General features: G+C 39.6%; 1 protein-coding gene across 1 annotated transcript in view; it reads left to right on the top strand.

Annotated features, from left to right (window-relative positions):
- nfatc1 (nuclear factor of activated T cells 1) overlaps window positions 1-18,855 on the top strand; it is a 36,732-nt gene extending 17,877 nt beyond the window's left edge. Inside the window, exons 7-10 of the mRNA XM_057354872.1 lie at window positions 2,677-2,732; window positions 5,523-5,655; window positions 8,679-9,317; window positions 17,281-18,855. Coding sequence (XP_057210855.1) covers window positions 2,677-2,732; window positions 5,523-5,655; window positions 8,679-9,317; window positions 17,281-17,336 — 884 coding nt within the window. The 3' untranslated portion in view covers window positions 17,337-18,855. The remainder of the gene's footprint in view (window positions 1-2,676; window positions 2,733-5,522; window positions 5,656-8,678; window positions 9,318-17,280) is intronic.
- The last annotated feature ends 266 nt before the right edge of the window (window positions 18,856-19,121 follow it).

Below are 19,121 nucleotides of genomic sequence, written 5' to 3'. Positions count from 1 at the left end.
GCAAAACTATTCGTTTACCCTGGTTTAACCCTCACGAAATTAACCATACACTGTCAGAAAAAAATGGGTGACAATGAGTACCATCGTTGTTCGATTACCAACATTCTTTAAAATATCTTCTGTTTGGTTCTGCAGAAGAAAGTCATAGAGGTTTGAAATGACAAGAGGGTGAGTAAACGATGACAGAGTTTTCATTTTTGGGTGAACTATCCCTTTAAGGGTACCACCCTGAAGACGGCAAAGGGTACACTTTTGTACTTTTTTGACAGTGTGCCATACTTTTTTGCTTTTATTTGTAGTAAAATCATAATAACCACAAATTAACCACTGACTCGCTTTAGTAACCGTAGTTAAAACTTTTGTAATACAAATGGCAAGCCCCACAAAAAATATGGTTCCTAAACTTTTACTATTCGCACGTAAAAATAATTGCACGTGTTATTTTAAAGCACTGAGCAAACTCATCATGAATACCACCCTTGCCTTAGTTGAAATTTAACGTTTATAATCAGTTAATAACAGCAGTCTGGCATTGTGCTACCTTCCTGGCACCGCTCCAGGAGAAAAAGAGAGAGTGACATAGTGAATCAAAAGAGTGAGAGAGAGCGAGAGTGGAGGTTCCCTAGCATTGCATTACCCCCCAGCTGTAATGACAGACCATTTCACCACATCACAGACCGCAGCTCAGCTAGCCAGGGATGTCCTCACTGTCTGCCCATGAAACTAGACCCCACTGTCTAACCTTTCTGTTAAAATGCAATCAAAATAGTCTCAACATTCCATCTTTAACGTTTGAATAATATGTCTGAAAGTTTGAAAAGCTCTAATGGAAAATGATCCCAGATGCCAAATTCACTTTCGTAAACGTGCGTTACTTGCAGTATTGTTAGCAAGCCTGCAAAAGTAAATAAAACGGCGCCTTATCTATTCGCCGTACGTGTTGATTAGCAGACAACTTGACAAGCCATTCGTCTGGAAATTTGACGTGTAATGTGTCTGACTTGAAACTCGGGACCTCATATAAATATTTCGCTGAGGTGAGAACGATACATTTGCGCTCAGTGTCCAGGAATATAAAGGGAGTCTAGTCTTGAGGGTCCACTGGAGCATATTTGTCATAGAAAATGATCATGGAAAACCAATACAGTGCTTTTTTCCACCGCATTCTGTTTAAACCCCGGAGCATCATCGATGTGAAATGTATGCTAGCAATGTGCAATTATGTGAAAATATTACAGCAGACAAGCCAATGGAAAGTTTCAAAAGATGCGTTATCTGTTGTTTCAAATGAAATCAAAAGATTTCATTCCTCTACTTTTGTTTTCTTTTTTAAATCTTGCTTAGACACAATGGTGCATGATTTCATGTGTGCGCCTGTGGTTTACCCTAACGGTCGCTGCTGCGACCAAACTACTGCGGTTTTCTCCTGTTTTTTACGGGCTAACTAAAAACGTCTTTACAGTGATGTCTTAACTAAAAATAGCAAACGAGATCTTAATGCGTCTTTTGTTCCCGAACGTTTGTGTGGGAAAGCCTGTTTGCTTCGAACGCTGGAGGCAGAAAATAGTTCAACAAAACTTTTTACAACGAGCAGAAAAGAAGCCATAGAGTGGAGACCGAGAGAAAGGACAGATCGCGGTCTGTGACGCATAAGCGCGCCGTGCGCTCTTTAGCCAAACAGCCGCTGCTCATTATCTGAAGCAGAGTTTACCGCTGCTTTTATTGGACCCTTCAGACACTATTTGTCATGAGTTGCGAGATTCCACAAGGGACTGATGTAAGCGACTGGTCCCCCCATAGCAAAAGCACGTCATGCACACACACGCACGCTTCTTGGCTCTGGTAAAATCATTAGGATTGCATCAGCCCCCCATCTGCCCGAGCGGGTCAGAGGCAGACAGGACATGATGTAATCTAAGGCCTGGCTGCAGTTAGCGATAGCTCGCTAAAGACTTTTGGGATTTGTGCGTCTTTGTTGTACCGAAGATTGTCTAGGCTGATATGCAATTGTCCGTGTGTAAATTCAACAGTATTTCTGTTGTAAAACTTGATTTGTTCATTTAACAACTAATTCAGTGTCATTCATATTTTGTTCTGTTGTGTTGGTCTGTGTGTTGGTTGGTAGACCTAATTTAGAATAATGCAACAATATTTTAATTTGCTATTTTTTTTAACTTACCTTCGTATTTTTATTTTTTACAAAAAATTTTGAAAGTGGATTTGTCCACTTTACAATAAAAAGTATTTCTTAATAAATGTATTTCTTAATCCCACTTGTTATAATGTTTTATTTAAAGGGTTAGTGTACTCAAAAATCTGAATTCTTTCATCATTTACTCATGTCATACCAAACCTGTATTTTAAAGAACATTTTTCTTTGGTAACATTGGTCATTCATTGACTTCCATTGTATGGACACGTCAGCACTGATATTTCTCGTTCCACACAGAGTCATATACAGGTTTTGAATCACATGAGGATGAATTATAATGAAAGAAATAATAATTTTGGAGTGAACTTTGCCTTTAACACAAAGGCATTCAGTGTCAAAACTATTTAGTACAACTTTATTTGAAGTTTAATATTAAATTCACTATGGAATAAAACTCAATCCATGGTGTAATTTCTCAGATATGCGTGGTGAGTTTTAATAATGTTATCTTTTTCTCCCTGCAGATGGCCATCACATATGGGAAATGGAAGCCAAAGTGAACAGAGAGTCCTCCAAATCTGTAAGTATTTTTAATAATACACTTTAAACATTTTATACACTATATGAAGACATCAACTCTAAAAGATAAAATCCTGATGAAAAACAAATTTAAGTATATACAGTAATTATAAAAAAAATTTCATAAAAGAAGGTTAAATATTGAAATAATTGTTTGTTGTGTTGAAAGCTGGCTGTTGTTTTTTGTCTCTAAAGCGGATATAATGTACACGTGGCATCCTATTCTCTGCCCTCTGGGGAAAACACACACACTTGCACTGGCATACGCAAACCTGTTCCTTGTTTTCTCCATGGAAGAATCTTTCTATGAGAGCTTAGGGACCACAGTTTAGACTCTGGGATTAGACAATGTTTGTGTGCAAAACACTGCACCTGCTCCCCATACTACACCACACACACGCAGACACACACACGCACACTTGTTAGGTACACCAGGTCTGTCCATAGACTTCAGCATTTGTGAAAGCGTTTTAAAAGTGTCTGAGAAAAGTGTAACGTCAATAAAGTTTTCTGGAATGTGATAAGACGTCTTATTCAAGGACAAGGAAATCACAAGCAATTTAGCAAGGCAGCTTTGAAAATTGCTTTGTAAATGTATAATTGTGTGAATGTTTAATTGAATCCCGGCAGATTGTGGGCACTGCATGTTGGGCTCTGTTTTCAAAAAACAACCCATTCCTCAAAACCGTTTTATAAGCTTCTGTCTTAGCTCACATGTTCATCATAAAATGAAGAGAGCTCTATGGCTGTCATATATTTTCATAGGACGCATGAATGTTTGTTTCTTCCCCGCATGAGCCAAACGCTCTCTGAAAGCAACTCTTTGTCTGGTGTCTCCTGGTTCATAACTTTATTGGAGCCTCCACGCCTGGTTTCAATGCTCAGGGAGTTGAATGGGGACCATCTGTTTGAATGGAGTATTAATGTGTTAGACTATTTTTTTTACAAGGGCGCCTTTGATTTCTGCCCCTCCCGGCTCTGCTGTGTGTGTAAATGTATATTTATTTAATGCGAACCATTTTCTCACACATTCTGAACCACATGGCTCTTGGTTTGGTGAGCTGGCTTGTGCGGCAGAGCCCTTTTAGAAGTTTTGGGAGGAATTTCTGGGTCTGTATTCTCGCAAATTCGCATTAAAGCTTGAAATTAAACCGGAAAATAAATAAAGCCTAAATTGGAGTTTAAAAGCATTAAATGGGTAAAAATGCATTGCGATCATTAAAAGTAAAGCGCCACTAGCTTCACCAAATGACATTGCATAGTAAGGAATTATTAACTATATTTTTGTTTAGTTAAAGACTTGTGCATTATTAGCATTAGCATTATTACTGAATATTTAACTTGCAATCTACTCTGCTTTTGGCCAAGGGTCCCGAGCACAGCTGCGAATCGGTCTAATGGCTGATATTCGTTAAAAAACACGTTGAGCTCCATCTGCCTTTGCTCTTGGGCTAAGGCGATGTGCTAATATAAATAGTCGGGGAGCTCACCTGCACATGGCTTTAAAACCTACAAGAAGACTGATGACTTCCTCTCTGGCTACTGTACAGCACCTCCATCAATCTCATCTCAGCCACACAGGGTTCATCTCAGGGTGGAAAAGAAAAGAGAGACATTGGGGCAGTAGATAGTAAGTTTGACACCCCCAGCACTTCGTGCATACTGTAGTCGTAATCGCAGATGGTGTGGCGGTCAAAAGTTCACTGGTGTGTGGAGACGGCAAGGGTAGAAGTGTAAGGAAATAAACTGTCTGGATGAAGTCCCCGGACGCTTTCTCATTCAGGGTGAGAAGCACAAAAATAACAGCGTCTGCTGCGTGCAGTTTGGTCTGTCTGAACCTCATCTGCCCCGAGCTCGCAAAGCCACAATGATTGGACGCTCGTGCAGCTGTTGTACATCGCGCATGGTGTGAAGTTGAATAACGCAGACAGTGCAGTCAAGGTTTCTGGCGCTTAGTAAGGTGTTTATTTTCTTAAGCAACATCTGGTTAAACTAGCAAAGTGATTAAGAGTAAAATGTGTCCTTTGAAATGTGTGTTTTATGTTATATAAAAATAATGAAATATCTTATCCTAGCTGAATGAATGAATGAGGCATTTATATAGCGCTTTATTGTGTATTGCTGTACACCCAACGCGCTTTACAATCATATGAGATTGATCTCTCCTCAACCACCACCAGTGTGCAGCATCCACTTGGATGATGCGACGGCAGCCACAATACAACGGTGCCAGTGCGCTCACCACACACCAGCTATAGGTGGATATGGAGCCAATTCAGAGGGTGGGGAGCTGAAAGGGATAGTTCACCTAAAAATTTCAATTCTGTCATCAGTTACTCACCCTCTTGTCATTTCAAACCTATATGACTTTCTTTCTTCTGCAGAACACAAAAGAAGATATTTTGAAGAATGTTGGTAACCAAACAACGGCTGTACCCATTGACGGGCATTGGTTTTGTGTCCGTACAATAGAAGTGAATGGGTACCACCATGGTTGGGTTACCAACATTCTTAATAGAAATATCTTCTTTTGAGTTGTGCAGAAGAAAGAAGGTCACACGGGTTTGAAATGTGTGTGTAAAAGATGACAGAATTTCCTTTTTGGGGTGGACTACCTCTTTAATATGCAGTGACAGATATAAGTAAGCCATGTATAATTTTACTAAAAAGTGTGCTTGAAAATGGTCATTGGTGCAGAAATAAAACTGTAATGCAGAATAGCGCAGTTTAGACAGTCAGGAGTTAAAATCAGTCTTTAATCTCATTTGGGATTTTGTTTTGATTTTTTCAGGTGTCTTTGCTTGTGGAAATTCCACCGTACCGCAACCAAAGAATATCCAGCCCGGTTCAAGTGAATTTCTACGTGTGCAACGGCAAACGAAAGAGGAGCCAGTACCAGCGCTTCACATACCTGCCTGCAAACGGTAATATACCGCCTCTTTCCCCTTTCATTTACACAAGTTCCTCTTTCCAGTCTGCAACCGAATTATTCCCCAAAAAAGTCAGAAAGCCTTTTTATAGCAGCAGGAATTGTGGGAAGGTTTGTTTTCGTTGTTAAAAGCATTTCCATAAAACTTGTTCTTTTCCATACCTGCTTCGGGAGCAGTGGAAGGGCAGTGACAGGGTGGGGTTCAGTATGTGAATGCTATTATTCAAATCCAGACTGGTTGCCAGGTGAAATGTAAAAAAAATACTTGACATCTGAAAAGTCCAAACCACTGCTAATTCCCTGAGGTCCGGCGTGCGTAACCAGTGGGTGGTTCAAAGGCTTGACTCAGACCCGTCTTGTCCCAGCCCTGTCTCCTGAAGTGTGGGCACTCACTCACTGCACTACTGTCTTTTTTTAGACGGGGTCCTGTGAAGATTAGCACGCAGGGGGCTGGTCCACTGTATTTTTTTTTATAAATTCAGGGTGTTTCAGGGCAAGATTCTTCAATGTTTTGGAACTTTTGGTCCTTTGGTTAAAGTTAACTTAATATTGAATATTTTTCCACAAATTAAATGAAACAATGACCTCTGTTGAAATCTGTTTAGGGCCTTCCTCTTATGATGTGGCTCAGGACAAAATGTCAATTATATCTATATAATGTATTATATATAGGAGGTCTGAGCAATTCCAGCTTTAGTGGCAATGGTTCAGAGTGTAGGCGTTGCAGATTGTTAAATCTTTTTCTTTCTGATGGCCAAGATGATGGTTTGCTTGGCGACCTGGTTCCTTTCAAGTAACTTAGACTTTCTTACCAAGACTGCATTTCGTTTCAGGTAACAGAATGACAAATGAGTCCCTCCGTCTGATGACTCTATAATGAGTATAAAAGGTTCAGTGAGGTGTCAGAAATCTACAACATCTGATATTATTTTGAGGTTATGCACGAGGCCAAGTGATAGACATCTCTGTCTGTATGGCACTGCGCTATGTCATGTGCTGGAAGCCTCATTTCCCCCTGCAGGGCCTAAAATAGACGTCTAGTCTCTATTTTAAAACCTGCGGTCTGACCGACTGGCCCGAATAGGTTCCCTTTTTCATTGTATTGTTGACAGTGCAAAATAAATCGTCTTCGTTGCTTCTGTGGAGGCATGTTTGCATGAGCGATGTCTCAATGTCGAGGAAAAATAAACCGTTACAGACTGACAGAAGTTAAAAGGTGAAAAACACAACATTGTGAGAATGAAGAGTTTGTCAACAACAGATGAATTCTACATGGTAGTTTAACATCTGTTCGCCAGAATCAAACAAGGACTCAACAATGAGGATTTTTTTCTGCTGCCCTGTCAGGCCAGATGTTCGTATTTATACTTGTCTTGCCAATATTTGACTGGCAAAATTTGTAAAAAAAAAATACATAGATTCTTCTTAATTATAAAGAAGTTTATTCTATTTGTTGTTCTAGTTATGTTTTTAATTGTCAGTAGTTGGGAATTTGTAATGTACATGACAGCTATAAATTCATAATCCCAATTCTGCACAATTTGTTTATACTTTTCAAACATTACCTCTAAAGTTATCAGTAGTCATTCCTGAAATTTCAATCCTGTCTGTTCGTTCGATGACATTACTTTATTGTCATATTTTATTTAGCATCAAATCTTTTCAATTAATTTAAAGGAGTCATGTCCTTTGGTTTTGGTTTTGTCAGACACATAAAGAAGTCGATATTGTTGTTCTAGAATAGATGTGCACTGTGTTTAGTGTGTACAGGGTCCAAAATGAGCAGTGTGTGATGTGGCAAATTGTCATTTTAAAGGTTACTAGTCATGACAGATATATTCTTCATTATTTTGATTTGTGTTGTGCCTGTCATTTACATCAGCAGGTATTAGATTGTAATTCTTACAATTCGACCTTGACCATGTATTACGTCGCATTTCTTAAAGGGATAGTTCACCCCAAAATATAAATTTCTTTGTTTGGTTGAACACAAAGAAAGATATTTGGGTGAATGGTAGCAACTGAGATTTCTGGGGCACCATTGATTCCCGTAGTAGATAGAATTATTGTGTTTTTATTGTTCTGTTGAACACAAAAGAAAATATTTTGAGGAAAACAAACAGTTCTGGGGAACTTTTGACTAATGGTAGTCAATGGTGCCCCAGAAATCTCAAATGGTAACATTCTTCTAAATATCTTTCTCTGTGTTCAACAGAACAAATAATTTTATTCAACTTTGGAACAACTTAAGGTTGAGTAATTCATGACAGAATTTTCATTTTTGGGTGAACTATCCCTAAAGTTACCGTGCAACTGCCAAGTAACTCCATTTTACTTTAACTCTATTTCAATTGTTACTCACATTTGACCCTTGGCAAGTGTTCATTTTGGACCATGATTGTGTATGTTAAAAAATGACCTTCATCACTTTAAGTTTAAACTCAGTGCACCCAGTTTGTAAGATATGCCGATCTGTTTCTATCCAGCCAGTCTCAGTCCGATTCTTATCCCAGATGCAATTTGGCTCTTTTAAACCTGAGATCTCATCTTAAACGACACACTGAGTATTCTACTGAGAGAAAAATCCAGTTTTTTTCTTGATGGGGCTTTTTTCAAAACTGTGGATATGAGGCTACTGTAGCAGTAAAATATTTCATAATGCACGCTTATATGGTATTAGTACTGGGGGGAGATCCAAAAATAATAAGGCTTTTATTTTCGCAAGCAGCTGGAAGGCTCTTACGGCGATGATTCATCCCTTTTTTTCCCCTCTTTCTTTAAATATTTTCGGTTGGGCGGGAGCGCGTAGTCTGAGACACATAGACTCATTGATGAGAATGTTTGTTTCGCTGTGGGTATCCTAGCCACAAACCCACTCACTCGTGCTAGCTCGCAAAGTCACATGAAGGCAGAACGTGTGTTTATACAGTTTCCCTTTTCCCCCTCTTACTCGTTTTATTTCTCTTTACCCCATTTATGCGTCTCTCATACGCACTCCTTTCTCTTTCACCTTTGTAGTTCCAACCATAAAAACAGAGCCGCACGACGACTACGACCTCCCCCAGGTATGTACGCCGCTGCATCCCGCCGGGTTGGCTTTGCATCCAAAGCCCTACTACAGCACTCCATCGTTGACCCCCATGATGCCCTCAGAACTGCGGCCCTGCGTCACAAGCGCATTCGGAAGCAGCCCTCAAAGACTGGCGGCAAAACCCACCTCCCTCTCCTGTTCGTCCTCCCCAAGCACCAGCCCCAAACTACAGGATCTCTCTCCACCTCACCTTTCCACTAAGTGCCTACCTGCAGGATCCAACCTAGGGCCTCAGTCTCCGACAATCCCACACGTATCCGCCATTCAGCCAACTCCCAGACACTACCCACAGCTTGACCTTTACCCCACGGGAAGCGCCGCGTCCTCTCCGGGGTCCAATCCTTCCACCCCGAACTCAGCTCCAGATCTCCCCTTCACTCCTAACCACAGTTTGACCCAATCACAAGCCACAAGCGATGCCTCAGCGCTAGCGGCTCTGATAACCAAAGGACCGGTGAGGGGTGGATCGTCCCCCCTCCTGCAGGAAGATGGAGAAACCCCCACCATGCTGGCTGTCAGCATCAAGCAGGAACCGCAGGAACTGGATCAGATGTACCTCGACGATGGTAAGTGACAGCGCAATATTCCAGCCCCATTTTGTGACCATGTGCATCGTAGTCGGGTGATGTAATGCCCAACAGATGTTTCTAATTGCTCGATGTTTTTGCTGGAGTGCTCTCTCACAAAATTAAGACTTAAGATCTAGCGTGGCCGCCACAGCTACGACAGACCCGATGTTTAATATATCGACAAAGAAAACTAAATTAAGTGGAAAGTTAATGAATGACTTCATTAGTTTCCCTCTTCAACTTTAGCGTTAGATTTTGAGCATCTGTGGAAGGAACATTCAGCAGATGGAGGAATTTTAATATCGGATCTGTCTACAAAATAACAAGCGCTGATAGATAATGGTTCTCGGCGTATTAGCAGGAATGATAGTGGTAATGAAAACAGCTACTTGGATCTGCTGAAATATCGTGTTGTACTTCATGCTGGCAGGAGATCACCTTTTAGCACTGTCGCTTAGATTGTAATGCGATGATTCACAAATAGTCTGGATATGTGTAGCTTTTCAACACGGTAGACCTCATGACAGACCAACGGTGTTTCTTTAGTTTGGGCCATGATAGATTTACTGCCTCCAAAGTGACTTTTGAACAATTAAACTCCATGCAGACTTATTTTATGAAGTAAATAGTCCCCTTTCACTTATTCTGTATACGATCATGCTAGCCTTCTAAGATCCAACCTTAGACTGTTTGGATTATGGATTCCAGGCGCCATAGTGGTTTTCTTTATGTTCCAGAACAAGCTTACGTCGTCTTAACTTCGAGAGCAGTTGATATATAGTCCATACTGCCCAAACTGAGCGGAAACGCGGTTAAGTTCTAATGCACTCTAATGCACGGAGTGAGCAGGATTTTTTATGGCTCGGCTTGTCCAAATTATTACCTGTCATTTCTCCCCTGGCAAAATCTAACACGTTTTACCGAGCGCTAATGTGGCTCCCCATGTCATTAGAAGTTTAGGTTTCATAGCCCTAATGGAGTCTTTTAGGTGTGGCGTATCGCGAGCATGTACACTCGATAATTCGATTTCAAACAGAGGCACTTGTGTACAGAAAACCTTGTAGGGTTTCATCCATCGTCCATCATCTAGTACTGAGGTTTTTAATCAGCCTTTAGTGCTTTTAGAAATCATTAAAGATGATAATAAACTTGCCGTATTTGAATAAGCTGTCCGCTTGAATAAAGGTCTAAAAGTTCTTTGAGTGACCGCTTAGCCTTTAACTTCATTTGCCTCTCACTGTTTCCTCTGATAGGGTCTTTCTCGTGTTTTCTTTCGGTCCTGCGAGGAGGGGTTACAAACCCTTTTACTCATGGAAACTCTTACAAAAGCTGGCCGCGAGCCTGGCTCCTGGCCTTCACCAGCCGTAAGCTTTGAGTGGCCTCACTGCAATAAAGAACACTGACTTGGCCGCTGCAGACACGAGCCTGTGGCTTGATCTCTGCCAGAATCCAGCTCGGCCGAGCCAAAGCAGTAGATCCTGCCGTAAAGGAGGGGGGGGTCACTATGGGAACTGTTCCACTGCACGTGACCCCAGAGCTGGGTTCCCCGAAAGAAACCACAACAAACTATCCAGTTTAGCCTGAGGGGCTTTTAGGAAGTGTATGCTGGAGCTATTCAGAGCCTCGGGGGAGGCTGGGAGTATAGTAAGGATTTGAATGTACAGTAATAGCAAGATGGTGACTTTCATGACGTTTATGACCGTAAATGCTTGCATTTAGTTCTGTAAACTGATTAAGAAATATATATATAATCATAATTGGTGCTTACGTAAAAGTTTGTGTAGATGATTCTGAGCTATTATTTCACACATCAAAGTCGGTGATTAACAGCATCATGACTCGGTTACTATAATAACAAAAACCAAGAACATCTTGTGGTTTGTTACTTAGTCAGGCGAACATGTTTTTTGAGGAAGATGTACCCTTGTGAGTCAATTGTGGAGCTGGTCATTGTGGAGATGAAAAATCCCAGTGTGAATATGAGTCTGACCCGAGGTCTGTTTTTCTTGTCTTCTGTTGATTAGAACAATTAGGACTTCTGGGAGTGTTGCCACTTGTGGGCCCTTAATGAGCATAACAGTGCTGGTGGGATAATTGTTTGGTAGTTCCTTGTTCCCCCATTGTTTCCTGAAGGTATAGAGAGCGAGCCGTGTCTCCCGGCTCTATCACTCGACTCCAGCTGCCGCTTATCCCGCTCCAACAGGAAGCAGGTTCTTGGGTTACCTCACATCCACATATTCACTTCCCAGTCACAAGTTACAACAGCCAGATACAAGACCTTTATATCAGAGTTCGAGAGGGGCAGTTGTCAAAATAAATAGTAAGACGTACAAAGAAAACTATTTTTTAATTATATTAATAATTTATAAATGATTCTATTTCATCAACTAAAACTTATTTCAGTTTATTGCTGAGACAACATGTCTAATTTTCGGTTAGTATAGTTTTAGTTTTAGTGTTCTATACTAACCTTAAATAAAAGTTGCAAAACCAAAATACCTTTTGGTAAGATATCAAAAGAATTATCATTGCTAGACATTAATTGGACTTAACTGTTTTTGTGTCATTCACTGCAACAGCCAAGTGAATGCGCAACCCACAGATTGAAAACCGCTACCAGATACCATCCTCCAAAACACTATTATAAAAAAGCATTATTTAATGAACAAATATTAAGCCTTTTTTAAAATTCAGTACTAAATTGTTCAGAGCTATAGTGAACTTTATTTTTGCAAATCGGTACCATAGTAACACAAGGATACACGGATAGCCTATGTAGTGGTCAACAGATATAATCAGGAAGTACTGTATTGTGGACATTTTATTTAAAAGTCCGGATCGTGGACTGAAATGGAACATGGACGCCGGATTGCATGATTCACAGTTTCTTCCTGAGATCAGGGCTGATCTGAATTGTTTCTGTTTGAATAGTGTTGATTTAAGAGCTAATACGTTTTTAATGTGTTGTTGAACCAAACATTGCGTCCCATGCTCATAGATTTCTTTTTCCACGCAGGCCGCTAATAAAAACTTAGCTGACTAACTCGTTTCATGATCGCACTATAAATTAAGTTCATGCATCATCTGCATCAACTCTGAATCATTTCTCATGTGCTGCGGTATCTCTCGAGCCACGTTAAGCTTATCGGGGTATGAAAAGTTATGAAGATTTGCTCTCAGCTATTGGGCGCTGTTTGCCAACTCAAACATCACCAAAAGCTGAAGTCAAATAACACTTGTGAGTTTGGTATGGTGTCTGTTTCACTTCTGGCTTCTCGTATTAATCTGGATCACTTATCACCTGCTGGAGTTCTTTCATTAGACTCCTCGTATGAAATGTGGCAGCAAATTGAGATGTATCCTATGGCAACAGCCAACAGTTTTCTCTTTAAAGCTACTGTGTACAAAAGCGGTCGCCGGTCCAAAGCGTCACAGTCAGCGCGTGATTCATCAGCTGCTATCCTTAGCCAAAACCCCAAACCAAAATTGTTGACCAACAGAGACTTAAAAACAATCAAAGTTTCCTTGGTCTTTTCAAAATGTTAGCGTATGTGTCAACACCTTCCAAGACTCGAGTCTTTATTTACTCTCAGAACAAGATGAAACCCTTTCAAATGTAAGCTTGTCATCTTGGCTCAAAATGACTGTATGCCTAGAAGTCACTCCCGCTCAACATAAATATCTTGATTGCTTTGGATAATTCATCTTTCACTTTGTACTACTCTCTGTGGTATCTTCTTAAAGAAACAGTTCACCCAAAATTATACTCTCTTAAAGGAACAGTGCGCCCAAAAATGAGGCTCTCTTAAAGGAAAAGTTTTTGCAAAAATGATGCTCTCTTACAGGAACAGTGCGCCCAAAAATTATGCTCTCCTAAAGGAACAGTTTCTCCAGAATTATTCTCTCTTAAAGGAAAAATGTGTCCAAAATGTTGCTCTCTTAAAGGAACAGTTCACCCAAAAATTATAATTCCTTAAAGAAACTGTTCACCCAAAAATGATACTCACTTAATGGAACAGTTCTCTCAAACATATTGCTCTCTTAAAGGTTACCCCAAAATGAAAATTGTAATTATTTTCTTATGCTCGTGTAATTCCAAACTATTATTCCTTTCTTTTATAGAGCCAAAATGAGGATTTTGAAGAGTTGTGTGCTATATTACAAGGACAAGTACATATAGCTTTGTAATGGAAAAACCAAAATTTATGTCTAATTCATTAATTATTTTATTTAAATCCATACATCAATACATATATTATCTATATCTGTACCAGATATATATCCAGAGAAGTTCTCGTCATAAGGTGTCATCTCAGTTTACTCATCTCCACTACTTATTCTTTAAAAAATTATGTTTTTGCTTTTTAATTTTATGACATTGAAAATATATAAATTACACACTTCACCTTTATATTGACTTCTAAACTTGGCCTGTAAACAAGAGCCTGTGAAACTGACATAAAGCTAAAATCCAAATAGCTTGACTTTGATTTGAGAGTGTGAGAGTGTGTTATACATGAAAACAGACTAGCACCTGGCTCGATAACCTGACAATTTATCAGATAAAGTCAGATTTGAGTCTAGCCGATCACTATACTGGGAACGTATGGACATTTTCCACTATGAAGCGTCTACCCTTCAACCCATTCAGTAGTTCTTAGAATCCAAAAGATCCTTTCGCTAACCTCTGCTCTCCATAAATTATGTAAATAAAATTTTATTGCACCGAGTCAGTCGTGCAGGTATTTCTTCCCAAACTCCTCTGTTTTGACAGTTGGGAACCTAGTGATTCAAGAGACCTGAATTTTAATGTCCAAACTCCCATGGCAGTTGTCAGTGCTCGCCAGATTTTTTTTTCCGCCAGAAGACGTATTGGCGTAATTTACTCCCAACTGTCAAGGGTCCTAATTGTTTCAGTATGTACTGGTGCTTGTGTGGCACGCTCATGTGCGATTCTCATCCCATAATTCAAGCATCTCGTTGATTCATTTCCTGTTCACATATTAGTGCTACTCAATCAGAAAGCTACTGGCAGTGCATATCACATGGGCTGATGCCCAAAAGAATATGAAATCTGTAAGGAGTATAATATTTACAAAGCTGTGAAAAATATTCCGTCATCTTAAATGCTTTAATATCAGTGATTCCGATTCTGGGATGTTTTTGTGAAAACTCAAAAAATGGAATGAATCTAACTGAAAAAGTAAAAATTAAATAAACTAAATGATTATGTTAGATTTTAAACATTATGCTCACTTTACCTGCAAGCTTGTTTGTCTGCAGGTGGATTTCTGATCTAGTTATGGCCCCCCAAAAAACTAAAACATTTATGCTTGTGATCAATTTGATTTGTAAAATGTTGAAGAATTGTTCCATTAGCTCCATAAACTTATTTAATCTAAATGTAAAAAAGTAAACAACAGCTTTTATAAAATGAAGGATATCAGAGCTCTTTTGTGAAATGTAAGTGCAGCTGTTTTGACTGTTCTCCTGTTTGCTTAGTCAAGTTATTAATGGCGTAAGATGATTTCCGAAGCGTAGTTCTTTTACTTTTGGGAAAGCGATCCTATGTCAGTTTGAAGAAAATTACAGAGACCGTGGTCAGGAGAAACCAGGAGCCTGGGAAGAGACGATGTCAGTCCAGGGTCAGGTAGGGAGGGTCCACCGCACCTCATAAGGAGATGAAAGACAGACTCGGCTTCATTGTTTAGAGGGAACGTCAGCATTCCGGGCCACTCTTAGTCCCTTAGGCAAATTTGCAGTGAGAGCATGAAGGCCATGGTTCATTTGAAGGGAATTCCTCAGCAGGCTTCCTGGTCTTGGCCGGGAGCAACACTTCGGGGAGGAAATCCACCGCCTTTAGCTAACATGTCTATTCTCAATTTCTCTTTCCCTTCTCTCTCTTCATCACCTTCATATTGTAAAAAATTTAAGGGGATAGTTCACCCCAAAATAAAAATGTAAGAGAAATTACTACCCCAACTGAGCAAGCAACTTATTTGTACACTTCACGAGTGCACTCCCAAAACTCAATTGTGACATCACAACAGATCACGCTTCATACACTTCAAGTGTATGATGTAAGTAAAATCTGTATAAGTGGGCTATGAGTCAAATTATAGGGAAAGGGCAAACAATTTAAGTGTAACTCATCCCAGGATGGTGGATATGAGGCACAGGTGTGGAACAGAAGACAGACGGGTGGGTCTGTACGTGACAGGCAGTGATTAAACCTTGGGATGGTTGTCGTTGATATTTGGGTGGAGAGTAAGAAATAAGATGTTGGCTACTGGAAAAGAAGCTAGACTATTTCTTTAAAGGGATAGTTCACCCAAAAATGAGACATTCTTTCTTCATTTATTCAACCTCTGGTCATTTCAAACCTATATGGGGTTTTCTTCCGCAGAACACAAAAGAAAATATTTTGAAGAAGCAACAACACATACCCATTGACTTGCATTGGTTTTTTTGTCCATACAATAGAAGTAAATGGGTACCGCCATTGTTCGGTTACCAATATTCTTCAAAATATCTTCTTTTGTGTTCTGCAGATGAAAGAAAGTCATACAGGTTTGAAATGACAACAAGGTGAGTAAACAATGACTTTCATTTGATCCCCTATCCTTAAAGCTTATAATTTTCAGGTTTGTGAGTGTTTTATCATTAGTATAAACAATGAAGTTCCAACATGCTGAACATGTATTTACAGTAACTTCATATACTGTACATATTGCCATGTGTTTTGCAGTCACGGTAAAACGGCTTTCAAACGTTTAGAAGCTTTCAGAAAAGTCATCAGAAGATTTAAATCGTTGCTTTGAGGATGGGGTTCCTCGCTGCAAATGAGAAAAACACACACAGCTTGTTTAATACTTATCAAATGCTTCCTGCAGGTGCTTACGTCCACGCGAAAGAATTCGAGGGCCGACTGAGGCGGTCTGCTTCGATCTTAAGGAAGAGGAATGTGCTGTTTTGATACCGATAGAGCAGCTGATACCGCTGCCTGTCTACGGCCCTCAGACGTTCAGGAGCATTTAGCGCCGATCAGCAAACGCGAAAACAACTCGTTTCTCTCTGAAAAATCAAACCCGAGTGTTGTTTAATAACTGGTTCGACAACCAAGACGTTTGTGAAATGATAATACGGCTTCTGTTGGTCATACAATGCTCCCCATGGGCCGCTAGTAAGATAATACGTCTGGCGCTAATATGCTAGCATGCTAACTCTAAGAGGCAGCCTCATCCGGTTTCCCTCCGATATCAAGCAGCAAGTGAGTGCCCTGTTTGTGTAAAGTGAAGCAATGCTCACTCACTTCCCATGCCAAAGCCAAAGAACACAGCTGACAGAAAGAGTCAGTGTCCTGGTGTGTGGGAAAAGAGAATAACAGATAGAAGGCAGGAAGATAGCAGACTGGGTCCTCCGTAGAAGGGCACATAAGATCATCGAAGCTTTCTTTCTCTCAATCCTGACACAATAAGGCAACAAGTGATTAAAAGTATCTCTTTCAATGAGTTTTTGTCCTGACCGGTTGTGGCCACCAGACTCTCCTGTCGTTCAGTTCAAATATATTACTTCTGTCCTTCTGAAACCTTGTATCTCCATATTAGTCACCCTTTATGTTTGCATTGGGTTTTGCAAATAACCAACCAACTAAATGTACTAAAAAGTCGACACAGTATTTAATCATTACAGTATTTTTCAGTTATATTTCCTGAAAAACAGCAAATTTGGACATCCAAGGTTTCGGAAGGACAGCGACGATATTTTGCATCTGTATTTGACCGGGTGCATTTAGCAAAGATGAATAAAGATCCTGTTGAAAAGCATTTCGAAAATGTATCTGTGATGTGTGCTATCAAGGCATTACGTATTTCAAAACTTTCTAAAAAAAATTCAATTTTATTGTATATAGGTTTGGTTAAAGTCTTTAAGTAACATGATTTCCTCTTGTTTTTCACAGTTAATGAAATCATCAGGAACGATCTCTCCAGCATCTCCGTGCACAGCCATGCGTAGCAGCAATCACAGACTCCTACATACTGAAGGACATCTTACAGAAGATCACCAAGGCCTGACTTTAAAAACCATCAATTCACGAACAAACCTTTTGTTCTCAGAGATTCACTTAATGTGTGGCCATCAGAACTGGCTAAACTCAACTTGTTCTATTTCCACGGGGGACTTAAAGCACAGAAAAGTGCACTTCGCTCCAAAACGTATCAGCGCATCCTGCCAAGACAGAGTGTCTGCTCTCATGGACCAAATCCTTTCCCTTTTTTCTCCTATATACTCTCTTGTACTCGTGTAGCTTTTTAAATTATTACCGTAAGTGCAGTTTGACCGCCTTCTCTGTCATGTATATTTCTGAAAAGAAGATTTGCGTCCATTCAAGACAAACTTGAGTACGGCCACAAATCAGTAACTTTGCAGGCCAAAACCAGACATGCAGTTGACACGTGCACGGTTCTAAATTATAACCTAAGCCTTTTTGTTTGGATGTGTGTGTGTGTGTTTGTGAATGCAGGTGCGCGCTCTCTTTTGTTTATATGTTTTTTTTTATATTTCATCATTCAATGGCACAATTAATTGTGGTTAAATGAAGTATCTGTTCCTCGTGAAGAAGAAACTATTGACGACGGATTGCCTTTGTGGGGAAATTTGTAAAAATATCTTTTTGTAAGCCCGAGAGGCCTTATTGACTTGCCTTAACCTTATGCCAGATTGTAGTTTTGTTCTTGATTCGACAGCAGATGTCTGTGTCCACTCATGTCTGAAAAGCCATTCCAATGTTTATAGCTTTTTACTATCAGGTATGATTACACGTTAACTGGAATTTGTATGAATAGAATAGACTAGAATAGAAATTATTTATTTGGAGTGAGCTGGAATTCATCAAACGCAAGCCATAAGGGACGTATAGCAAATCTATTCCCTCATCTGTCACATTTCAGTGGTAGTTACCCGAGAAGGACTGGGCTGGCATTGTCAACCATTCAATATTATTCTAGCAAGACAAGATTTTTTTCAGATTAGGCTCCGCTCTGTTGAACTGCCTTTGAACAGCTAAATATACATTTCACTATAACTGCCTCTTTGACCTGATGGTTTACTGCACTGTGCCTTAAAGTGTTTTATTAAGCAGGAATACTTTTGTATGTATTTTTTGTCCTCTCTAATTATAAATGTAATGCATGTTTCTCAGCATATAATGAGATTTCCTATACATTGTATCCTTCGTCTGTAGAGCGTTAGGCAATATATGCACTTTAATTTGTATTTTTCTTTAATGGGATCTCGAAAATACCACATTGTTTTCTTTTGTTGCCGTTGATGTTGTTGTTGCTTTTTGACAATCAGACCTAATTTACAAAGGGGATATATTCTTCCAAAGGGTATCGACAATCAAATTGATGATAGCTTTTCTTTCACATATATGTATTCGATTTACCAATGCTAGTCACATTTTTACGGAGCATTATCATTTCAGTACCAAATATGCAAAATAAAATCATGCTTTGTTGGCTCTTTTAGAGGTGTGGACTGTGGAGTAAAAAAATATGCACGCAAAAGTTGACGGTTGGCAAAAAAACTTGACAAAACTATGACAGTTCCCTTAAGGTTACAGTATATAGTATGACTAGTCAAGCATACGTAATAATTTATATCAAGGACAAATAGCCACTGATTTATTAGACAGGTCTTTTGCCCAAGCTGTTAAAAAAATCTAAAATTCTGACCTAATGTTCAGTCTCACAGATACAGTTACAGCTTTATCTCTCAGACACAATGGCTCATTAAAAA

This window comes from Triplophysa rosa, linkage group LG16 (genome assembly GCF_024868665.1).
Source record: "Triplophysa rosa linkage group LG16, Trosa_1v2, whole genome shotgun sequence".
In the NCBI taxonomy this organism is placed as follows: Eukaryota; Metazoa; Chordata; class Actinopteri; order Cypriniformes; family Nemacheilidae; genus Triplophysa; species Triplophysa rosa.
Note: the sequence above shows the minus strand (reverse complement) of the source record. Positions and strands in the feature narration are given on the sequence as shown.